Here is a 21,773-nt window from a genome sequence, read left to right on the forward strand (position 1 = left end):
GCCCCAAGGGGCTCCAGGAACTACCCTGCCCCCCCCCCCCCCCCCCCCCGCCCCAGCACCCGAGTTCTGGCAGCATTTGCTAAGCCAAATTTGGCTCCCATTCAACACATGCTGGGACAGGTGAAGCCAGGTTTCAGTGTTTTTAATCAGAGTTAGCAAGGTTGGGGTGGGGGTTACAAAAATGAAGTCAGCATTTCCTATAGACCATCAGGGTCAAGTGTCAAGTTCTCAATTTGTCATCATGACAGGAAAATCAACACTGGGTCTACTCACTCAACCTGCCCCTTGGAGTCGAGGCAAGGAGGCTGCTGCACATTTGAGCCCCTCATCTGTCACCAGCGCCCACATGGTCCACATCTCCGGGGGGCTGAGGCGGTGCACCAGTAGGAGCCCCCGGTACAGGCAGGGGTCTAGGGGGTCCAGGGGCCGCCGTATTCCAAATGTCTTAAAGCCAGCATGGTGCATGGGGCTCACCCCCAGCTTCCTCAGGCACATGCCCACAAAGACATCATCGATGGGGAAGAGTTCAGCCTCTTCCACGGCTGCTTGGAGGCGCTGCACGGTGGCTCTGGACATGACATATCCCCCACCCCCAGCGTAGGGTGGGTAGTGGCGGGCCCTGTACATGGACGGGGGGATGAAGTATTTGACCTTGGTGTTCCTGTTGGGCAGGGCCTGGCGGATCACGTCTCCCACCAGGAGGTCCCGGGCTGGGTCCCAGCCCTCCAGGAACTCCAGCACGTTGGGGACATGGACGAAGACATCGTCATCTCCCTTTAGCACGAAGTGGGCCTGGGGACAGGCAACTGCCACCCAGCGCTGCAAATGCAGCTCCTTGAGGGTCAGGTTGAAGAAGTCCTCCGCAAAGTCCCATTGCAGGATATCATCAAACTCGCGACTCTCGTAGGCCAGCAGCTGCGCGGGGGGCGCGGGTCCCGCCACCCCCAGGAGGAACACCAGCTTCAGCTGCCGGCCCCTGGCCCAGCCCCCGCCCCGGCCCCACGTGCTGCGGATAGCCGCACGCCGCTCCACGTGGCCAGGCTGCGACTTGATGGCCAGGAGCAGGAAGGTGTCCTCGGCACAGCCTGAGGGCTCCAGCAAGATGGAGAAGTTGCGGCAGTGGCGGTAGGTCAGGAAGAGGCGGTGACGGCCAGGCAAGGACAGGGAGACGTTAGCCACCGTGTGGTTGGGGGCACACTGGCTGCGGCGGGGCCCCGGGGGAGCCCAGAAGGGCTGGCGGGCCGCGGAGCCCCCCGACGGCGTGGCCTCCTTCTTCAGGAAGAGCAGGCCGCTGAGCAGCAGCACAGCCAGGCTGGACGGGACCAGGCAGCCCAGCCTGCGGGACATGGCAGGGCCTGCAGGGAGAGCGCCGCGTGAGCAGGCCGCCACCCAGCCGCGAAGTTCCTGCTGGCCTGCCCTTTATTTACTTTTCTCAGCGCATCCTCTGGCTCTTTCCAGAGTCCCTGTCCCCCGGACAGGCCAAGCACACCTACGCCAGCCCTTGCCTTCTGCGGTCTTCAGAGGGCTCTCGTGAGCTTTCTCCCCCAAAGGACTTGCAGCTGCTTTGAACCCCAGGCACCATGGGGCGCCTGGCTGGCTCAGGCAGAAGAGCATGGGACTCTTGATCTCGGGTGGTGAGTTCGGGCCCCACACTGGGTGTCGAGATGACTTAAATTAACTTAATAAAAATAAAAAAAACCAAAAACCTGAGGCACCACAAGCACTTTTAGCATTTCCCAGGAAACTCCAGTATCTTCTAGTGAAAATGGCACAGAGCTAGTTTAGTTTCCAGTGAAATTCATTCTAAGCACAAAACCTGACATTCAGGGCCCTTGAGTCCAAAATCAAACCATTCCCACCCCCCCCCCCAAAAAAAGTGTGCGCTCTAATCTGTTGGTGGCAGGCCCTGTGTTAGGTGTCCCAGAGAGGACAGCCCCGGGCACTGCCCTTAGTTTGCTCCTCCTGAGACAGGCAACCACAGGACACATCCTTCACATTGGCCTCAAGTTTCTTCCCGCAGCTTCTTGGAAGGTTTCTTGGAGTCACTTAAAAGCGGGTTTTAAGAACAAACCCCTTGCACGGAAGAGCAGGAAAGCCGGAGACCTGTGCCGAGCTGCCTGCCCTGCGGCCGCGGTGGCCCATCCCTCCCCGCCACGCGGCTCTGGTTCTCTCGGCAAGCACCCCGAGGACCGAGAGAAGGCCCGGAAATGGAGGCCGGGAGACGGACCGGCCCAAGATCAAGGGCAGCAAAGCCAGGCCTCGAGCCCCTCCCCTTCACCTCAGCTGCCATGTGGTCCTTGTCCAACAGGCCTTCACTTCTACCCGGTCCGCCCGCGGTCGCCCCATCCCGGTCCCACACCGCTTCCGGCCGCCGGGGACGCGGAGGCCGCCACGACAGGCAGGGCCGCGGAGGACAGAGACCAAACAAAACCAATCCCGACTTGAGACGGTGCTGAGAAGAAACGGAAGCAGCGTAAGGGACCGCAGCGACTGGGTTAGAGGATTCCAGCCTGTGGTGGTCCAGGAAGCGCTCCTTGATAAGGGGCATCTGAGCAAGGGCTGAACGGAGGGGCCAAACCGCAAAGACCGGGGCGGGGGGGGGGGGCAGGAGTGCCAGGCAGCGTCACGGAGCTCCCGGAGTCGGAGCAGGCGCGACGGCTCGGCGGCCAGGAGCGTGCTGCGGCCGGAGGATGAGGGGCAGGGGGAATGGGCACAAAGGGAAGGGGAGCTCGGGCCTGAGAAGGCCCCGGTGAGGGGCGCGCGGCGGCTTGGGTTTACTGCAACCTCGGGACAGACCCACTGGAGGACTCGGCGAAGGCGGTGACAAATTACACTGCTTGAGAGGTTCCTCCTGCGGCGGCTTAGATGGTGGATCACGGAAGGGAAGGCGAAGCAGGAGACCAGCTAGGGAACGGCTGATTAGTCAAGCCCACGCCGCAGCTGGGACGGGCGCCGGGGCTGCGGCGCGGGCGAGCGGGAGGGCTTCCAGCTGCGGGCGGGGAGCCTGGGCCTGCGGCGCACCCCCCCCCACGTCTGACCCAGGCCAGTTCCCCCCCCCACCCCCCGGAAAGACCGCGGAGCCAGGCTCCCCACCGCTCACACTACTGTGAATCCGAATTCAGTACCCGCCCCGTGTAGGTCTCCATACGGCGAGCCCCCAGGAGCCCGGTTCTTAACCCCTCGTGGGCTTCAGCGAGGGCACGACCCCCACCCCCCGCAAGTGTGCTGCCGAGTCCCAAGGGTCTGCAATTGTTTCTGGCGGGGACAGCCGTCTCGGGTCCTGGGGGCTCGGCGACCCAACACGCTCCGGTAAGGGAAAGTGCCAAGGGCTAGTTCATTCCACGCGACAGCCTCTAACTGGCTGTTGTGGGGGCCGAAGGCCGGCGGGGTCGTCGGAGCAAAGAGCAGGGGCCCCGCGGCGGACACCCCTCCCGGTCCACGAGGCCCGGTTCCGGCCGTTCGGGCCCCGGCAGGCGAGCAGAAGCCGAGGGGCAGCAGGAGGCCGCCTAGCCCCGACGGCCCACTGGGGGAGACGACCCCGCCGCCAGACCAGCGCCCTCGCGGATGCGCGGACCCTCCGGCCCAGTGAGACGCGCCTGACCCCGCAGCGGTGGCCCCAGGCGCCCCGGGGCCCGCTCAACCCGCCCCCTGCGGACCTACCTGAGTCGGGACGCGGGGCCAGCGACAGGCGAGGAGCTCGCGCAGCCGAGCCGGGACCCGGGGCTCTAGCCTCGCACCGCCCGCTCGGCTGGGGCGGGGCTCCGGGGCGCCGCGGGACCCCTCCCACACGGGGCTTCGCGCACCGGCCGCCCCGCGCCCCCTGCCGGTTCCCCGCTACCCGACGCGGCGGCCGCACGGACGCGGAGCCGCGGTCGTCGGAAGAGCCTTTAATCCGGCGCCCTACAGGGCGATCTCCCGGAGCGCCTCCTCGGCCGAGCGGTACTGGTTCAGCTGGATCTGCACCTCCACCGTCAGCGGCTGGGGCTGGTAGTCGCTGTCGTACGTTGGAGCCGCAGATTTTTTTTCTGAGAAATAAAAACACGAGTATGTGAGTCCCGAGAGACGAGCGGGCTGCTTCTCGGCCGCCCTGGACGGGCTCCAGGGGGAGCGCGCTTTGGGAGGCCGAGATTCCACCCTCGGGTCTTAACCGTCGGGAGGAACACAGTTAAATCGCATCTAATCAAATCCCTGAACAAGGCGCAGCTGTGTTGAGCTGCAAGCTGAACCCGCTGCTTGTGTCTTGGAGCACCGTCTTCACTTGAAAGGACGCTGACAAACCGCGGTTATTCAGACGTGAATGTTTGGCAGGTTATTTTCTAAAAAGAGAATGAAGTCTGGCATTTCAGGGAAAACAACGGAAAGCATTTTGATAAATTTATAACCTCTGAGCTTTCAAGTAGAAATTAGAGTTTTGAAACACTGTATCTGCCACCATGAACCTAACAGTTTCCCAATACTCAAAGACTCTTCTGATGATATGGGTGCTGATAAAGAATGTGATTTTTGGAATGTATAATGAAATGTGTCAACAGTTGGAAGATCTGCATAACTCAGCGAACCAGTATTTTACAAATAACCAAATGCCTGATGTTACAAATTGTGCATGAGTTAAAATAGCCCTTCAAAACGCAATGTAAAAAAAAAAGGCAATGTAGACCAATGGATTTTAACATAACTGACTACGAAAAAATGCATTCACATAGATTGTTTTCACTCTGTAACAGCCTTTAAAAAACTACTAGTTGTCAAATTTGACATAATATCAAAGAAAAATACCCAGTTATTTGAAAACCTATTTTAACATATTCCCTTTTCCAGTTACATGTCCATATGAGATTGGATTTTCTTCATACACTTCAAACACTGCAACACAAGAGATTAACAGCAGAGGCAGCTATTCCAATGCAACTGTCAATTAAGCCAGACAATAAAAAGATTTGCAAAAGTGTAAAAAAAATTTGAGACCATCCTAACCCTGTGGCTTGATCATAAATCAGATGTCCGTATTTGAATGGGTGCTGAAGTCCAGCAGTGTATGTCCTTTGTTCTTTTTCAAAGCTCTTTTGGCTCTTCCAGGTCCTTTAAATTTCCATATTAAGTTAGGAATCAACTTACTGATTTCTACGAGAAAAAAAATTCCCCTAGAATTATGATTGAGATTAGGTTGAATTATAGATCAATTTGAGGAAAACCAACATCTTAACAATACTGAATTCCCTATCCGTGTACATATTTATCCCACCATTTATTTAAGTCTTTGATTTCTCTTGGCGACGTTTTGTAGTTTTCAGAATACAAGACTTCCGCAACCTTAGTCAGATTTATCCCTATTTCATATTTTTCAATGCCATTGTAAAAATTCACTATGATTGTTCATTGCTAGTATATGGAAATACACTTAATTTCTTGAATACTGACCCTGTATCCTACAGCCCTGTGAAATTTAGTTTTAGAAGCTTTTCTTTTCTTTAAAAATTTATTTATTTGTGAGAGAGCAAGAGAGAGCATGAGTGGGGTGGAGGGGCAGAGGGAAAGGGAGAGCGAGAAGCAGACTCCCTACTGAGCAGGGAGCCCAATATGGGGCTCGATCCCAGGACCCCAGATCATGACCTGAGCTGAAGGCAGATGCTTAAATAACTGAGCCACTCAGGCAACCCAGAAACTTTTCTAATATAGGCATTTAGTGCTATAAATTTCTCTATGAATACTGGCTTACTTAAGTTTTACTATTTTTGACAGTTTATATTTTTATTTTCATTCAATTCAAAATACTTTCTAAATTTCCCTTTTGATTTCTTCTTGGTCCATGGGATATTTAGATGTGTGTTATTTAGTTTCTAAAAATTGGGAGATTTTGCAAATATCTTTGTTACTGATTTCTAATTTAATTCCACTATGGTCATAGAAGATAGGGTACTTTGTATGTCTTGAATTGTTTTAAACTTAGATTTTATTTATGGCCCAGATTATGGAATATCTTGGTTCTGTGTGCACTTAAAGAATGTGTATTTTCATGTTATTGGGTGAGGTATTCTATAGATGTCAGTTACCTCAAATTGATTGGCAATGTGATTCAAGTCTCCTACATCCTTACTGATTTTCTATGTGTCCTATCAATTACTTAGGGAGGTGTATTGAAATCTCTGAATATAATTTTGTATTTGCCTATTTCTCCTTGTAGTTCTATCAGTTTTTTTTTCCCCATGTATTTTGAAGCTTGATTATTAGGTGCATACATTCTTAGGATTGTTAAATCCTCTTGGCTCCTTTATTATTATGAAATGACCCTCTTTATTTCTGGTAATATTCTTTCTCCGAAGTCTATTTTGTCTGATATTAATAGTTGCTCCTTTTTTTATTAGTGTAAGCATGAATATATTTCTCCATTTCTTAATATTTTTGTATCTTTATATCTAAAGTGGATTTCTGGTAAGCAGCATGTGGTTGGGTCTTACTTTTTTATCCAATCCGAACATCTCTGCCTTTTAATTGGGTGTTTAGACCATTTACATTTAATGTGATTATTGATATGATTGGGTTTAAGTCTACCATCTTATTATTTGTTTTCTATTTATCTCACATGTTCTGTTTCTTTTTGTTTCCACCCCCTTTTAGATTAACTGAATATCTTTATGATCCCTCTTTTCTTTCCTTTGTTGGCTTATTAGCTAGAACTTTTTGTTGTATCATTTTAGTGGTTACTTTAGCGTTTATAATAAATATCTTTAACTTACTGCAGTCTGGCTTCAAGTGATATTATACCACTTCACATAGAAATAGGAACCTTACAGTGATACGCTTCCATTTCTTTCCTTACTCCCAACCCTAGCCTTTTTGCTATTGTTATACATTCTACTGGTATTATAACCACTGCAATATATTTTTTCATTAAACACTTAACAATCATTTAAACATACTTAAATAATAAGAAAGGAGTCTTAATATTTAACCACAGTTACCATTTCCAGTGTTCTTGATTTCTTTGTGCAGACCCAGATCCATCTAGTATTTTCTTCTGCTTAAAGGACTTCTTTGAACATTTCTTGTAATACAAGTACGCTGGTGATACATTCTTTCAGCATGTGTATGTCTAGAAAAGTGTTCAGTTCACTTCTGTTTTTGGAAGATATTTTTGTTAGGTAAAGAATTTTAAGTTGATAGTTATTTTTCTTTGAGGGTTTAAGAAGTCTTTCACTGTCTTCTATTTGGCATTTTCCTGATGATAAGACTGCTGTCATCTTTATCTTCGTTCCTCTGTCTTTATCACTGATTTTAAGCCGTTTTATTATTATCTAGCTTAGTTCAGTTTTCTTCATGCTTCTTGTGTTCTGAGTTCACTGAACTTTTTGGATTGGTTTATTTACCATTTTCATCTAACTTGGAAATGTTTCAGCAATTACTTCTTCAGATATTCTCTCTGCCTACCCCCACTGTCCTTTGGGGACTCCAACTATATGGACATCAGTTCCTTTGAATTTGTCTCAAAATTCACCGATGCTCTGTTCATTTTTTCCAGCCATTTTTCTGACTTTAATTGTGGATAGTCTCTACTGCTTCCAGTTTACTAATCTTTTTTTCTAAATTGTCTAATATGCCATTAATCCCAGTAAATGTATTTTTAATGTGACATGGTAGTTTTCATCCCAAAAGTTTGGCTTATAGTCCTACATACCACCATCTTTCCTTTAGCTTCTTAGATATATGGAATATAATTATAATAATTGCTTTAATGTCCTTGTCTACTAATTCTAACATGTATGTCATTTCTGAGTCAGTTATGATTGATAAATTCTCATTATATATTAAATTTTCTGCTTTTTTTTTGCATGTCTGATTTTTTTTTTTATTGGATGGCATATGTGAATTTTACTTTGGGTGCTATTTTTTTTAAGATTTTATTTATTTATTTGAGAGAGAGAGAATGAGAGATAGAGAGCATGAGAGGGAAGAGGGTCAGAGGGAGAAGCAGACTCCCCGCTGAGCAGGGAGCCCGATGTGGGACTCGATCCCAGGACTCAAGGATCATGACCTGAGCCGAAGGCAGTCACTTAAACCAACTGAGCCACCAGGTGCCCCAGGTGCTATTTTTTTTTTAAAGATTTTATTTATTTTGGAGAGAGGGAGTGCGTGCGAGTGGGGGGAGGGGCAGAGGGAAAGGGAGAGGAGACTCTCGAGCAGACTTCATGCTAAGCACAGAGCCCAACGTGGGGCTTGATCTCACGACCCCGAGATCATGACCGGAGCTGAAATCAAGAGTCTGATGCTTAACAGACTGAGCTACCCAGGTGCCCCACCTTGCGTGCTATTTTTGTATTCCTTACGATATCTTTGAATTTTGCTTTAGGACATGGTTAAATGTGATCCTTCCAGGTCTTGTCCCTTCCTGCTCAAAATTTGTAGAGTACCCCAGGGTACTGGGCTCAATCCTTTTCTCTGTCAACATAAGCACACATATTTTCGTGGTTTTAAATACCATCTATAAGCTGATTCATTCATTCAATCAATGCTGATGGCCTACTATGAGCCTACTATGCTGGGGACTGGGGATTGTATGACTTTAAAGAATGCAGGGGCAGCGCCCCCCACACACACTTGTAGTTTCAGTGTAGTGGACAAAATAAAAATAAAACAATTACATGGATTCATATCTCTATAGTTTGCACGGTGCTGAGTACTATAGATGAAAACACTGGATTCAGGACGCCTGGGTGGCTCAGTTGGTTAGGCATCTGCCTTCAGCTCAGGTCATGATACCAGGGTCCTGAGATCAAGTCCCTCATAGGGCTCCTTGCTCCGTGGGGAGACTGCTTCTCCCTCTACCTGCTGCTCCCCCTTCTTGTGCTCTCTCTCTCTCTGACAAATAAATAAAATCCCTTAAAAACAAAACAAAACGAAACAAAAAACCAAAACCCACCGAATGCTATGAAGAAAACAAGGGAGCCCACCCTAATCCAGAGGATCAGCTTCCCTGAAGAAGGCAACTAAAGCTGAGATCTGGCAGATGGAGTAGCTGAGTAAACAGTAGCGGATAAAGTATGCCAAGCAGAACTCTCGGGGGCTTATAGAACATGGAAATCTGGATTTTGTGATGCAGCCAGTAGGAAGTCATGGAAGAAATTCCAACAGGGGAGTGACTCAGCCGGACTTGCAAACATGATCGCCCTGGCTGCCGCGGGGGAGCCTACAGAGTGGCCATGTGGGAGGAAGGAGGTGCAGCAAGGTGGCAATGGTGGTTGTCTGGGGTGGTGGCAGAGGAGATGGAGAAGGCATCAGGAGACAAGGGGCAAGAGAGGGAAAGGCTTCTTGGATGCTCCATACACTTCAACTTCACAGGTGCAAAACCAAGCCCAGCCCCGGATGCAGCTTTGCAGGCCCCGGGCAGAAGCCTCTCCTGCCCGCCCTGACCCCCAGTCACTGTCAGACCTGTCCCCTGCACACCACCTCTGCCGTCCATTTCCACGTCAGGCCCTTAGCCCTTCTTGCCTATACGTTGTTCAAACACTATGTGGCCTTCTGTGACTGGCTTCTTTCCTCGCCATCATGTTTTCAAGGCTCCTCAGGCTATACACATGTCGCGCTTTGTTCCTTTTTAGCTGCCGAGGAATCCCCGTTGTGTGGAAATGCCACATCCAGGCATTCATCCACTGATGGGCCTTGGGCCGTTTGCACTTTCCGGCTGTCGGGAACAGTGTTGCCTCGACCTGGTCTTAACACTTAGCAGCAGCCTCCCAGCCGGTCCCCTGTCTCCTATCGCTCCTTCCAAGCCAGCCAGTTCTTTCTACAGCTCAGATCTAAAGCTGACCTATTGCAGACACTCCAGTGACTGCCCCCTGTTCACAGAACAAGCCCAGACTCCTCGTTGGGCAAATAGGACCAGTGACCTGAAACAGGCACCAGACTGCTGGGCCAGAAGGACCCTGGGCCGGGCCCAACTCAGCCCCCTCTCCCGCCTCACCTGCCTCCTACCCCAGGCTGCCTCTCCTGCCCTTAGCATGACCTGCAGCAGCTGCTCTTGTCTCAGGGATGCAGGAAAGAGGGAGGGTTGGGTCCGTAGGGTGGGCATCGCCTTCCCGCTGCCCAGAAGACAGGATTCTCTGTCCTTCCATTTCTTTGGTCCCAAATCAGGCTGATCCTTCCCCAGGTCCTGCTACGGTCTGAATGTTTGTGTCCCTGCAAAATTTACACGTTGAAATCCTAACCCCCAGAAGTGATAGTATTAGGGGATGGGGCCTTGGAAGGTGACGAGGTCGTGAGGGTAGAGCCTCATGAGTGGGATTAGTATCCTTACAAAAGAAGCTCCAGAGGACGCAGCAAGAAGGGGCTGGCTACGAGCCAGGAAGAGGGCCCTTACCTAACGACGCTGCCACCTTGGTCTTGGACTTCCCAGCCTCCGGAGCTGCGAGAAGTAAATGTCTGTTGTTTATAAGCCCCCCAGGCTGTGGCTTGTTATCGCAGTGGGAACAGACGAAGGTCCTCAGGAACGTTCCCCGCTCTCGGTTACCATCATTAGCTCTTACCCTTTTTAGCTTTCTTGTTCTTGTTCTTCTTTGCGTCCTGAGAGAAAGAACCAGGACAAGAGAGGCTTACTGGAGTTGGGGGACACTGGGGCAGGGGTAGCTGCAGGTCCCGCCAGGGGCCCAGGAAAAGGGGGCAGGTCTCCCAGGGAGGAGCGGGCCTGACCTGCCCACTGGCCGGGCTCCTCGCACCTGAGAAGGCTGCCCACGGCGCGGGGCCCATAAAGCTGGGAGCTGGGCAGCACATGGCCGAAGGAGAGGCCCTCCCCGCCGTACCCTGAGAAAGGTCAGCCTGTCAGTTTCCAGGGTGCGGATCACCCCGAAGTTGCACACTTCGGACACCAGTGGCTCCCCGACCAGCAGGGGCTCCAGGGCCACGAAGCCGCTGCCCAGCACCCGCAGGATGGGCGGGTCCTGGCGGAGCTCCTTAGGAAGCTCCTTCTTCTTGGCCGCCTTCTGCTCCTGTGGGGAGAGGAGCGGAGAGTGGATGTGGCCCCGGCAGGGACGGGGCCCAGAGCGCCCCCCGCCGCCACGACCGCCCGGGGCACCTGGCAGCCCAGCCCAGCCGGTACCTTGGGCGCCGTCTCTTTCTCCCCTTTCCCGTCCTTCCCCTTCTTCTCTTTGTCCTTCTTCCCCTTCTTGTCCTTCTCCCCTTTTGCTTTCTTGTCAGGCAACACAGTGTCGACAGGCAGAGGCACCAGAGGCCAGGAGAGAGTCTAGGGGACGGCGAGGTGGCCGCGAGTGACGGCAGGCCCGGCTGGGGGCTGGCTGGGATCTTGCTGGAAAGGCGCTGAGGCCTCGCCAACAAGGCAGCAGGGCCCCCAGTGATGCCCTGACTGGAGCCCGGAAGATGGGACCCCTGGTCACCCACCTTCTCCTCCACGATGGTCACGGTGGTCCCCGCCAGCAGGAAGGCCTTGAGGGGCACCAGGTCCCTGAGCATGTGCTGCATCTTGTAGTTGCAGGGGATGACATCAGTCCAGGGCTTGCGGACGGTGCTGAAGAGAACTGTCCTGGGGGGGGGGGGGCGGGGCAGAGGAAGACAGGGGGCCGTCACCCGGGAGGCCGTGGCCAGGGACCAGGGCGAGGCCTGTGAGGAGCCGTGCGCACAGCGTGGCCACACAGGATTACTGCCCGATGCCATTTACAGAAAGGTCGAAGAGAGGCTCACGAGTTCACGGTGTTAGTTGAGTTGACAGTGACCCTCAAGAAGGAGGGAGGGGCCTAAGGAGTCTTCGGAGGTTCTGGTATGTTGTTTCTTGTCAAGGGCAGTGGTTGCCTGGGGGCCCTCGTCATTTGGCTGTAAGGTGGATACTTCCGGATATGTGGGTTACGTTTGAATCATTTATTTTTTAATAAAATAATAGAACAGGTCTGTGTGTCCACAGCCACATGCAGAATCCGCACATTTCGAACTGAGACACAGAATATGAGTTCATTTTTTGAGAAAAAAAATTACAGGAGTATATACGTTTGTATATATGACTGTGTAAGAAGAAACAGGGAACTACATGCACAAAGCTATTCAGAGTAATTCATTCTGGGGCGCCTGGCCGGCTCAGTCAGCAGAGGATGCAGCTCTTGATCTTGGGGGTCCTGAGTTCAAGCCTTACATTGGGCGTAGAGCCTACTTAAAGTAGATAAATAAATAAAAGAGTAATTCATTCTATGGGATGAGTTCGACAGATGCAGGAGGAGAGATTTTTATTTTCTAATCGACATATTTTTTAAGGCAGAATCATTTGTGGTTTTATTGTGTGGTTACTATTTCCAAAAACTCCACAACAACAACCACAGTGACCAGCACCACAAGGCTGGGGTTGACCAGGGAGCCTGGCTCGGGGCTGGCTGGGGGCTCCCCCTCTTCTGACAGCTGGGGTAGCCGCCTCCCTCGTTCTGTCACCCACGGGAACTCAGCACAGGGGCCCACAGCAGCCCCCTCAGAGTCTCCACAAGCCTGTATCATTTACCCTCAGTGGAGGTTAAATAATTTAAAAAAAAAATAACAATTTAGCTTCAAGAGAAACTCGCTTTCCCAGTTCCTTGAGGGCATCGGCAGCAAAATCTGTGTGGGGCGAAAGCTCAGTTCATTAGAACTCAGTCGCAAATTCTGTTTTCGGGGCTCTGGCCGTCAGAAGAATCAAGTGACAACACCAGCTGATAGCAGGAATTTGCAAAAAAAATAAAATAAACCCAAACCAGGCTCCCTGTTTTGAAATGTGTTAACAAATCAGTTAACGGAGCTTCAAGACTCAATGAGAAGTGACTCTAAATTCTTGTAAAATTCTTCATCATCGAGAAAGATTCTTTGTCAAATAAGACACAACATGTGATAGGCACGAGGCCCGGGAAGTGGGCCTTCGGAGGGTGAGAAAGCACCTGCTGCTCAGGCTGCGAGATCCACACCACGTGTCAGACGCCAGAATAAACTCCAGAAGAATTAAAAAGTTAAACCAAGGAGCTTTTCAACTCTGAGGACGGAGGGAAAGGGCTGTCCCTCTCTCACCTCTGCGGTGACTAACGAAAGCCCAGCATTCAGAACACCTGAGCGTGCAGGGAAAGAAGGCGCAGCTGCGCTCTGGTGAGGGGGTGCTCCCGGGGCCTCGACCACTGAACCCAGCCGCACCTGCGCGGCCACCGGCCCAGAGGGTCCCCCGGGCACCCAGGCCCTGCTCCCGCTTGGCCTCCGTCCTTACCCTGGGGAGGGGCAGAGCCGGGGATCTATTCGCGGCCGCAACTTGGCCAGCTCCTCGGGGGAGTCGGTCACCCTGGGCAAGGGCCCCGACCCGCCCGAGGCCACCGAACCCTCCAGCTCTCCCGACTGGGTGGACAGCCCGGACTCTAGCGAGTCTTCAGCCTCCTCGAAGACCTCTTCGGGAATGTCCTCGCCCAGCTCTTCCATGCCGGGCGACGGCTTGACGATCTGCGGGAGAGAGCCAGACACCCGCGCCGGGCGCTGTGCGCAGGGTTCTCCTCGCGCGCAGCGCGCATGTGCGTGAACAGGCGCCCGTGCCGCGGTGAACTCGAAGCATCAACCAACACACGGGCTTGGGCAGGAAGTTTAAAAAAAAAAAAAAAAAGCCCATCTTGGCCCTTCTGAGAGGTCTATGATAGGAGTAAGAACAGTGACAATTTCTGCAGGAGTTAGGGTGTCCCCCATCTCTCCTGGTTGGATGATACCCTCGGGTCTGCTTTCAATGAGAAGGGCGATGGAAGAGGAGGGGAGAAGCATGGGGTGGGGAGCAACCAGCTGGTTGTAAATGTTGCTCTCTTGTGAGGCCGTTTGCTCGGATTTCAAGGGCAAAGGAAGGAGGTGAACACAGGTGAGTAACTGGAGCTGCAAGAAAGGGGCTGAATAGAGCCGCTTCCCTTCTCAGAGTAGGGTGTGAACCAGAAAGCTCCAAGTAAAGGGGTTTTTCTGGGCCCCAAGAAGCGGTTCTGCCTGCACAGGAGACCCTGGGGGAGTACAGCGCATGCGCCCCAGCTCCCGGGAGCAGCCCGCGGGGCACAAACCTCAGCCAGCACGCCACCGTAATCACTTCCTTCTCCTTCTTCGTCTTCCACAAAATCGTAGGTCACGTAGTAGCTGTAAGTGATAAAAGGGCCTTGAGGCCCCGGCTCCGGGTCCAGGATAGAGGTGTCCAGAACGCCCTTGACATTTCCAATAGTCACCACGAGTTGGGCCTCACGGGCCAAGAGGTCTGCAAGGGGAGGGGGCAGAAGTGAGGGGGACAGCAGGGGAGGGCAGGCCCAGCTGGTTCCCTGCAGGCGGGGCTGAGCCTCGAAGTTCGCAGACTTGGGTTCAAATCCCAGTTCTGCAAAGTTCAAACACAGTGATTTGGAGTAAGTCCCTTTTTGGTAAGATACCGCCCTTAAGCGGGTTTTCCGGATTTGTATATAATGTGAATGATAGTAGCTGCCTTTGCAGGATGCTTACAGATGAAGAATCGATGTTACCTTAGCACAGCTTGGTATACAGGAAGCTCTGATTACCAATGCTCCATCACCCCGACCTTGAGAAGGCTCTGATGCAGCTTGTGGCATGGGCCACCAGGGGGTGATCTCAAACCATCACAAAAGTAAAGAAATTGATGAAAGAATGTTTCCTGTTGGCCTAGGATGGTCTCAGCCTCCTTACCACTTCTGCCCCCAAATCCCAATTACAGGGATCAAAAATCTGGGAGAGAACTGTGACCAAGAAGGTAAGCTACCCCTGACTAACTGGGGAGCTGCCGGGACAGGCCACCCAGTTCGATGGTGGGCCGGTGAGCAGAGGCTTGGGGGGGTCAGACGCCAGCCCCTCCCCACTTGCCCATCCGCTCCCTCACCCCCACTGTGGCTGAGCCCCCGGAACTGATGCTTCTCACTGGGAGACACGGTGATGTCGTCCAGCACGCAGAGCCCAGACAGGCTGTCGATGGTGAAGCCTCGGTAGTAGGGCACCAGGGCCAGGGGGTTCCCTTGCAGCACGAGCAGCCGCAGGTGTGGGAGGGTGCTGAGGCTGGCGATCATGCCCTGCAGGTCCGTCAGGTCGTTGAAGCTCAGGTCCAGAGAGACGAGGTTGGGCCTCGAAGGGGAGCAGGGCCATCCAGGAGTCAGAGGCAGGGTGAGCGTGGGGATGGGGACAGGCAGCTGTGGTCACACACCGGGCCCGCCCTGCTCAACACCCCCCAGCACCCCATGTCCAGGACAGACAGCAGGCCCGTGCTGAGGGCGGGATAGGAGCCCCACTCCCGACTCCCAAGTTAGCTGCCCTTGACTCAAGTTTGCCCCCCTGTTGAGAAGCCCTCTTGGTTGTACTGCCCCCTTCCCCATGACACTGCCATCCTCAGTGTGACATAGAGATGGCCCTGGCCACTTCCTGCCTGCAATGACTTCCATTTACACAGATCTCTTCTTCTCAGTTCAACTCTTGGTACCGCCCATAGAGCCTGATACAGCATTGTGCATCTAGAAGGTTCTCAACAAAGACTGACAGTGGCAAGGAAGACAGAAGGAAGCCACGTGGGGAGGAGCCGTGGGTAGGGTAAGAGGGGCCAGTAAATATGGGGACCTGGGAAGAGGGTGCGTGAAACTTGAGGGGTCCAGAAGCTGGAGGACGCCTTCCAAAGGCCCCACTGGCTCATGGTCATAGGAAGCCCTGTGATTCATGTCTTGGGGGCACATGAGTGAAGAACATGCCAGTGAGGACAAAGGACGTGCCCTCCATCCCAGTCTGGAGGAAAGGGCCAGGAAGGGAGGCACGGGTGCTCTCCCCACTGCACAGAGCAAACTGGTACCAGCTCTGATACAGCTGCAAGAACGCAAGGGGCACGTCATCAGCACATCATACCCTCCGGTCCCCAGCGGACTGAACTTGGGCACCTCCCCTCCCCTCCTGCCCTGCTTTCCCAGCCCCAGGCAGCCCGTGATGTGAGGCTGGCTAGCCAGTCAACGGGAAACACACGAGAAACACATCTCATGAGGTCAGCCCATGGACCTTATCCAATGTCAGCCTTCAAGAAGACTGGGGGTGGGGGGGCGCCTGGGTGGCTCAGTCGTTAAGCGTCTGCCTTTGGCTCAGGTCATGATCCCAGGGTCCTGGATCGATCCCCGCATCGGGCTCCCTGCTCTGTGGGAAGCCTGCTTCTTCCCCTCCCACTCCCCCTGCTTGTGTTCCCTCTCTCGCTGTGTCTCTCTCTGTCAAATAAATAAATAAATAAATAAGTAAGTAAGTAAAAAAAATCTTTAAAAAAAGAAGACTGGGAAGACATCAGCAAAACCGATCCATGAGCAGGGTAGCCTCCTTTGTGAATTTCAAGGCAGTGAAAGACAGAGGTTTCACTTATGTGTTTTGATGAAACTCACACCCGGCATGAAGCAGGTTACCTCGGTTTAGAGGAAGTATGTTTTCCAAATAAAAAATCAGAACACACGGTACTCTGGCCATGGCATGAGTCTACAGACTTTGGGTGGTTACAACTGGTGTGGGGGTCTCCTGGCAGCTAGTGGGTGGAGGCCAGGGATGCCGCATGAGACAGCCCCACAACCGACCGTTGCCCACTCCGATGTCAGCAACCCCACTCTAAAAGCTTCAGAGTGAAAGGTCTGACCCACTCCCGCTACCTCTTGTAATCCTTCCCTGGGCTGCAGTGGGAGGTTTTGCTTATTCAGTCAGAGACATGAATCCTAGGTCTGGGGCTGACAGCCAACCAGTAGTTATAGAAAAGAGCAAAGCTGAGTGCTGAAGGCACCACCCAAACCTAAGGCTTAAGCCCTTCTCTCTCTTTCCATCCCGGGCTCTCGAGTTACCAGTGATCCGCGGTGACATACAGACTTTGCAAGGGGCCCAGAAGCTTGTTGTGACCCAACCCCAAGTGCTGGAGAAAAGGGGGCGGGTTAGTGCACAGACACTCCAGGCTGCTGATCTTGTTGCCGTAGAGCTCCAGCACCTGGGAGGAGCAGAAAGAACGGGGCCTGTGAGTCCATCTGTCCTCCCTCCCTCCTCCCTGAGAAACAGCAGGTGGAACGGGGAAGTTCTCATATCCGGTTGCCCTGTGCCCACCTGGGCTCCCTTTAAAATATGGGGAAAAGGGGCGCCTGGGTGGCTCAGTCGGTTAAGTGTCTGCATTTGGCTCAGGTCGTGATCCTGGGGTCCCGGGATCGAGCCCCGCATTGTGCTCCTGGCTCAGCGGGAGCCTGCTTCTCCCTCTCCCCTCTCATGCTCTCTCTCACTTACTCTCTCAAAATAAATTAAAAAATAAAATAAAATAAAATAAAATATGGGGAACAAATATTTCTGCAGCAGGTGTTGGAAAGTTTCTTTTCCTTTTGTGAAGGACACATGGGAGGGGGTGGTGGAGTGGATGGGACAGGCATAGCATTTTGGCAACTGCCCAACCCATGGCAGCCTGTCTTTGGGAAAGCCAAAGGGCCCCTGGCTGGAGTAAGGACTCACTGGAGGATAACAGAGCATTCTTGGATTTCTGCTCCAAGGCCTCACCTGGTTTCTTCCTAGGCCTGGCACTGAGCCATAGTTCTGAGTCCCTTCTGCCACGAAATCTATGGATTTCCACATTTAATTTAAAATTGAGACCATTTTGGGCGCCTGGGTGGCTCAGTTGGTTAAGCGACTGCCTTCGGCTCAGGTCATGATCCTGGAGTCCCGGGATCGGGTCCCGCATCGGGCTTCCTGCTCAGCAGGGAGTCTGCTTCCCCCTCTGACCCTCTTCCCTCTCGTGCTTTCTATCTCTCGTTCTCTCTCTCTCTCAAATAAATAAATAAAATCTTAAAAAAAAAATTTAAAAAAAATAAAATAAAATAAAATTGAGACCATTTTGGTTGGTTCAGCAGAAAACTCATAATAAAGCCCAGGCCAGCTTTTCTTAAAATGATTTTTCTTTTATTGTGGCAAAATATTTATGATTTGCCATTTTCCCTACTTGTTAAGTGTACAGTTCAGTGGCGTTATGTGGGGTCCCATCATCATGCAGCCAACATCATCACTCCTATTTCTGAAAGTTTTCATCACCCCAGATGGACACTCTGTGCCCATCACAGTGGGTACCCGTCGTGTGCCGCAGTGACTCCCCACCGCCCTCACCCCTGCCCTAGTAACCTCTGCTCTGCTTCTGGTCCCCGTGGATTTGCCTCTCCTAGATATTTCGTGCAAGCAGAATCACCTAATGTGTGGCCTTTTGGGTCTGGCCTCTTTCATTCAGCATCATGTTTTCAAGTTTCATCCATGCTGTGGCATGAATCATTCCTTTTCTGACTGAGCAACATCCCACGGTATGGAGAGACCACACTTTGTTTACCCACTCATCTGTTGATGGACATTTGGGGCCCACTTTTGGCTGCAAGAATCTCAGTCCCCGCCTTCAATTCTCCGGGTCATATGCCTAGAGATGGCATTGCTGGGTCACACAGAAATTCTACTTTTTTGAGGACTCTGGCCTCCCCTTCTGAAGCCTGGGGCTGGTACCCTTGGCATACAGCCACACTGGCTAAAGCGTCGGGTGGCAGGACAAGGCAAGGGCAGGGTCTCTGGGCTGCGCCAGCACAAAGATGCTACAGGGAGCCTGGGCTCCTTTACCTTGAGGGTTGGGGGCAGGTTGATGGCATCGATCTCCTTGATTTGATTGGCACTCAGTACCAACTCTTCAAGTTTCTGAAATTTCAGGAGACCTTTATCCACCAGGCTCACCTGGAAGGGAAGCGGGCAGGAAGCTAGGCACTCTCGTGGGCGAGGCAGCTGTGGAGCAGAAATGGGGTCCACAGGAGGACAGCGACAGCCCCTTCCCCTCCTGAGGGAGTCACGTTGCACACGCCAAACTCCGTCCTCTCCCTCACCGACCTCCTGAACGGCTCTCCTGCACCTCCCACCAGGATCCCTGCGCCTCGACCCCAGAGGGGATCTCTCACCTCTTTGCCCTCACCCTGCCCCCCAGAGGTGTTGTCCAACTTCCAGCTCAGTGTCCTGTGTCCCCTGTTGGACTGTGAGCTCCCAAGGGCAGGGATGCCATGTTCTTTGCTGTCTACCCCTGGGCCACTGTGGACCCTGAGGCTGTAAGGAATTGCTAGCTGACGCCCAGCAGGGTCAGACCCAAAGTTCAGGGGTCCATCTGTGAATCTTCAGGTGTCTGTGGCCTCAAAGACATTAGGGCCCTTCCTGGTGACTGTGCCAGTCTGCCCAGGTTTGAGGGGTTCCTAGGACATGAAACTTTCAGAGCGGACGCTGGGAAGGTCCCAGGACATTGGTAGGAGTGGCTCTCACTCCTCATGCCTGGTACTGTGTAAGTTCACAGTTTCTCTGGGGAAGGAGAAGGAAAGGTAGGAAGGCTGAGGTTGCAGTTTGGGGCTCTGTTATTTGGTAGCAGCGAAGAAGGTTTTTTCATAACAGAAACTAATACGGCACCATGCCAACCCTCCCTAACCCCGGGTCCCCACAGTTTAAGTAAAACCAATACAGACACTTTAAACATCTCTTCTAGGACCCAGGAGGGCCGACTGCAGGGTGCACCAGAAGTCAGCTATACAAGACACACCTGGATGGCCCCCCCCCGCCCCGGGGGGCGAAGAAAGAAGACACCAACAAATGAGCAGCTGGCCCTGCTTGGTGGGGGGCTGGTGAAATCAGTTCGGCGGGGGCACAGCTACCTTCCCATCCTTCCTCCCACTTAACACTGAGGACCCACCACTAAGGACTGTACAGTTCTGTAAGGCGACTGGCCTCCCCAGCAGCAACTCCCGCTCTTACCTGCTTGTCCACCACCCGTAGGGACCTGAAGTAGGAGTAGAAGAAGGTGTCTTTGAGCATCAAGGGATTCTGGATGGCCAGTTCTCTCAGAAAATGGTCCTCTGCACTGGAGCCCTCCAGCAGAGCCCAGGGTGAGTGGGGGCTGCGGACCAGGCCCAGCAGGGCCTCCACGGTCTCCTCCCCAGGGTTCACGGCCTCCTCTCTGGGGACCAGCTCCTTCCATGTTCTCCAAGTTCGAGGAAGAAAGCGTGACTTATTCTGCAGCGGTAGAGGTGGAGAATTTCGCTCCTCAGTCACTCAGCCCCTCGCAAGGATTCGAGACTCCCCAAATAGAACAGATCGTAAGATAGGACAATCAGGGACAAAGAGTTTAGACGTTTAGACGGTGAGTAATCAATAATTTTGACTGACTATTAGCCACGGATAGAACTACAGACCGAGAACTACATTCCTGCCTTTAAGAGTTCACTCAAGTTGGGAACCTTGAAGAAGCAGGTGAAAGCAACCAAACATTTCAGAAGGATTTATGTGCTAGAAGCTAGGAGGTGCGAAAGGCCCTCTGGGGGATGTATTAACCAAGGAAAGGTCTTTGAGGACGAAGTGGCAAGGCTGGAAAGGTGAGTTTAGAATTGAGATGCCAGTGGATGATGAAACGATGAGTCCCAGAGTTGACTTTCTCCCAGCCCTTCCTCCAGGAGACTCCTGAGAGACATCGGTGAAACCCCAAAGCTCTGCATGGATGCCAGGCACACACAGGAGATGTGCAACAAAGTTTGTTGATGAAACAAACAAATGAATTAGTTCCTTGATTGGTGTCTCAGTGTTCTCCTCTATGAAGATGGGAACACTGATCTCCCCTTAGCCCCTTACCAGTGTGGGGGGCGCCAGCTTTTCAGCAAGTGGGAGGGAAACATTCCAGACCCCCAAGATACTCCTGTGCACATCTGAGGGGCGGCAGGTTGTCATTGTCATGCTCCTCATCCCTAGCAGGAGCACCTAGCTGATTGGGGGTGGGGGGAGACGCAACTGCTCTAGCCCTCCTGAGCCACCACCTGCTCCCCAGGGAGAAGCCTTGGAAGGGAAGTGTTTCTGGCCTTAGAGACAAGGAGACAGGGAGGGAGGAAGCCCCTTCTCCCAGACCCACCAGCCTATGCAGGCCTCAGAACAGGGTCTGCTCAGGACCGGGTGGCCCTGGGCCTGGGGGCTCTCGCTATGTGAGATCTGGGGCATCTGAAGGTCAGGAAGCTCTTTGCCCAGGCAAAGGCTCTTCACCCCAAAAGGGGCCTGGTGTCTTTAACAGATTGAGAAGCCCTACCCCAGGTCAGCCTGATGTGCTCAGGATGGGGGTCCTGCCCTCCTCTCTGGGTCAGGCCCACAGACGGGGTGGGGGAGGGGCGCTGCGGCGGAGCCATCCCGTCGGCCCCAGCAGTGTCCCAGCCCCCACCCCAGGTCAGCCCGCTCCCTAAATGTCCAGGTCCAACCCCCATCCCCCGGCTTCTCCAGATCAGCCACATCCTGCGGCTGGCGGCCCCTCGGCCCCGCCCCACCCCACCCGCCCCTGGTCAGTCCCGTCCGTCCCCCAGATCCCCGAGTCCCTCGTCGGGCCGCCCCCCGCCCGCCGGCGCCCGCACCCAGCTGCCGGTGCCGCACGGGAATTCGCGCAGACACAAGTGTCTCAGGTGCTCCCGGACCGCGGCGCTCAGGGGCGCGCCCGGCTTCTCCATGGCCGCGCGACACCCTGCCTGGCCGGTTGCTAGGCAACCGCCGGGACACACGCGCATGCGCGCCAGTGCCGAGCGCGTGCTCTTCCCCGCGGGGCGCGCGGCACGCAGGCGCTCCCGAACCCCACGACTAGCCGGTGTCTGCGGACTTTTCCGACCGGGAGTCCGAGACCTTGACTCAGGCGGGGACGACCTGGGTTTTCTCTTCTGACCGATCTGTGCTCGCAGCTGTAAAAAAGCCGGGAAGGGGAGGGGGGGGAGCTGTAACGGCTGCAACTCCTAGTAGGTGCCGAGCGCTTC

General features: G+C 53.3%; 2 protein-coding genes across 5 annotated transcripts; both read right to left on the minus strand.

The window, feature by feature from the left end:
* Window positions 1–126: 126 nt before the first annotated feature.
* B3GNT4 (UDP-GlcNAc:betaGal beta-1,3-N-acetylglucosaminyltransferase 4) lies at window positions 127–3,788 on the minus strand. 3 transcript variants are annotated; one of them, XM_027577375.1, is made up of 2 exons: window positions 3,661–3,788; window positions 127–1,355 (listed from the first exon to the last, which is right to left on the minus strand). In XM_027577375.1, the coding sequence occupies exon 2, from the start codon at window positions 1,345–1,347 to the stop codon at window positions 274–276; it is 1,074 nt and encodes a 357-aa protein (XP_027433176.1). In that variant the 5' UTR covers window positions 1,348–1,355; window positions 3,661–3,788; the 3' UTR covers window positions 127–273. The 3 variants fall into 3 exon arrangements, with proteins under 3 accessions (XP_027433176.1, XP_027433177.1, XP_027433175.1); XM_027577376.2 differs by lacking the exon at window positions 3,661–3,788 and adding an exon at window positions 2,279–3,644; XM_027577374.2 differs by lacking the exon at window positions 3,661–3,788 and adding an exon at window positions 1,490–3,644.
* An 80-nt stretch (window positions 3,789–3,868) lies between these two features.
* LRRC43 (leucine rich repeat containing 43) lies at window positions 3,869–21,487 on the minus strand. Of its 2 annotated transcripts, XM_027577372.2 has the most exons (13): window positions 21,384–21,487; window positions 19,753–20,010; window positions 18,589–18,699; window positions 16,806–16,945; window positions 14,843–15,081; window positions 14,028–14,215; window positions 13,211–13,437; window positions 11,386–11,527; window positions 11,087–11,230; window positions 10,791–10,976; window positions 10,518–10,554; window positions 10,352–10,396; window positions 3,869–4,025 (listed from the first exon to the last, which is right to left on the minus strand). In XM_027577372.2, the coding sequence occupies exons 1-13, from the start codon at window positions 21,474–21,476 to the stop codon at window positions 3,901–3,903; spliced, it is 1,935 nt and encodes a 644-aa protein (XP_027433173.2). In that variant the 5' UTR covers window positions 21,477–21,487; the 3' UTR covers window positions 3,869–3,900. The 2 variants fall into 2 exon arrangements, with proteins under 2 accessions (XP_027433173.2, XP_027433174.2); XM_027577373.2 differs by lacking the exon at window positions 11,087–11,230.
* Window positions 21,488–21,773: the final 286 nt, after the last annotated feature.

This window comes from Zalophus californianus, chromosome 14 (assembly GCF_009762305.2).
Source record: "Zalophus californianus isolate mZalCal1 chromosome 14, mZalCal1.pri.v2, whole genome shotgun sequence".
Classification (NCBI taxonomy): Eukaryota; Metazoa; Chordata; class Mammalia; order Carnivora; family Otariidae; genus Zalophus; species Zalophus californianus.

Excerpts from the sequence above, each read along its gene's own strand:
- LRRC43 (XM_027577372.2), bottom strand. The coding sequence starts at position 21,476 with ATGGAGAAGCCGGGCGCGCCCCTGAGCGCCGCGGTCCGGGAGCACCTG. Across the intron at positions 15,082-16,805 it reads TATGTCACCGCGGATCACTG|GCCCAACCTCGTCTCTCTGG; the intron begins GTAACTCGAGAG and ends CTCCCCTTCGAG. Across the intron at positions 10,977-11,086 it reads AGAAAGAGACGGCGCCCAAG|GAGCAGAAGGCGGCCAAGAA; the intron begins GTACCGGCTGGG and ends CTCTCCCCACAG.
- B3GNT4 (XM_027577375.1), bottom strand. The coding sequence starts at position 1,347 with ATGTCCCGCAGGCTGGGCTGCCTGGTCCCGTCCAGCCTGGCTGTGCTG.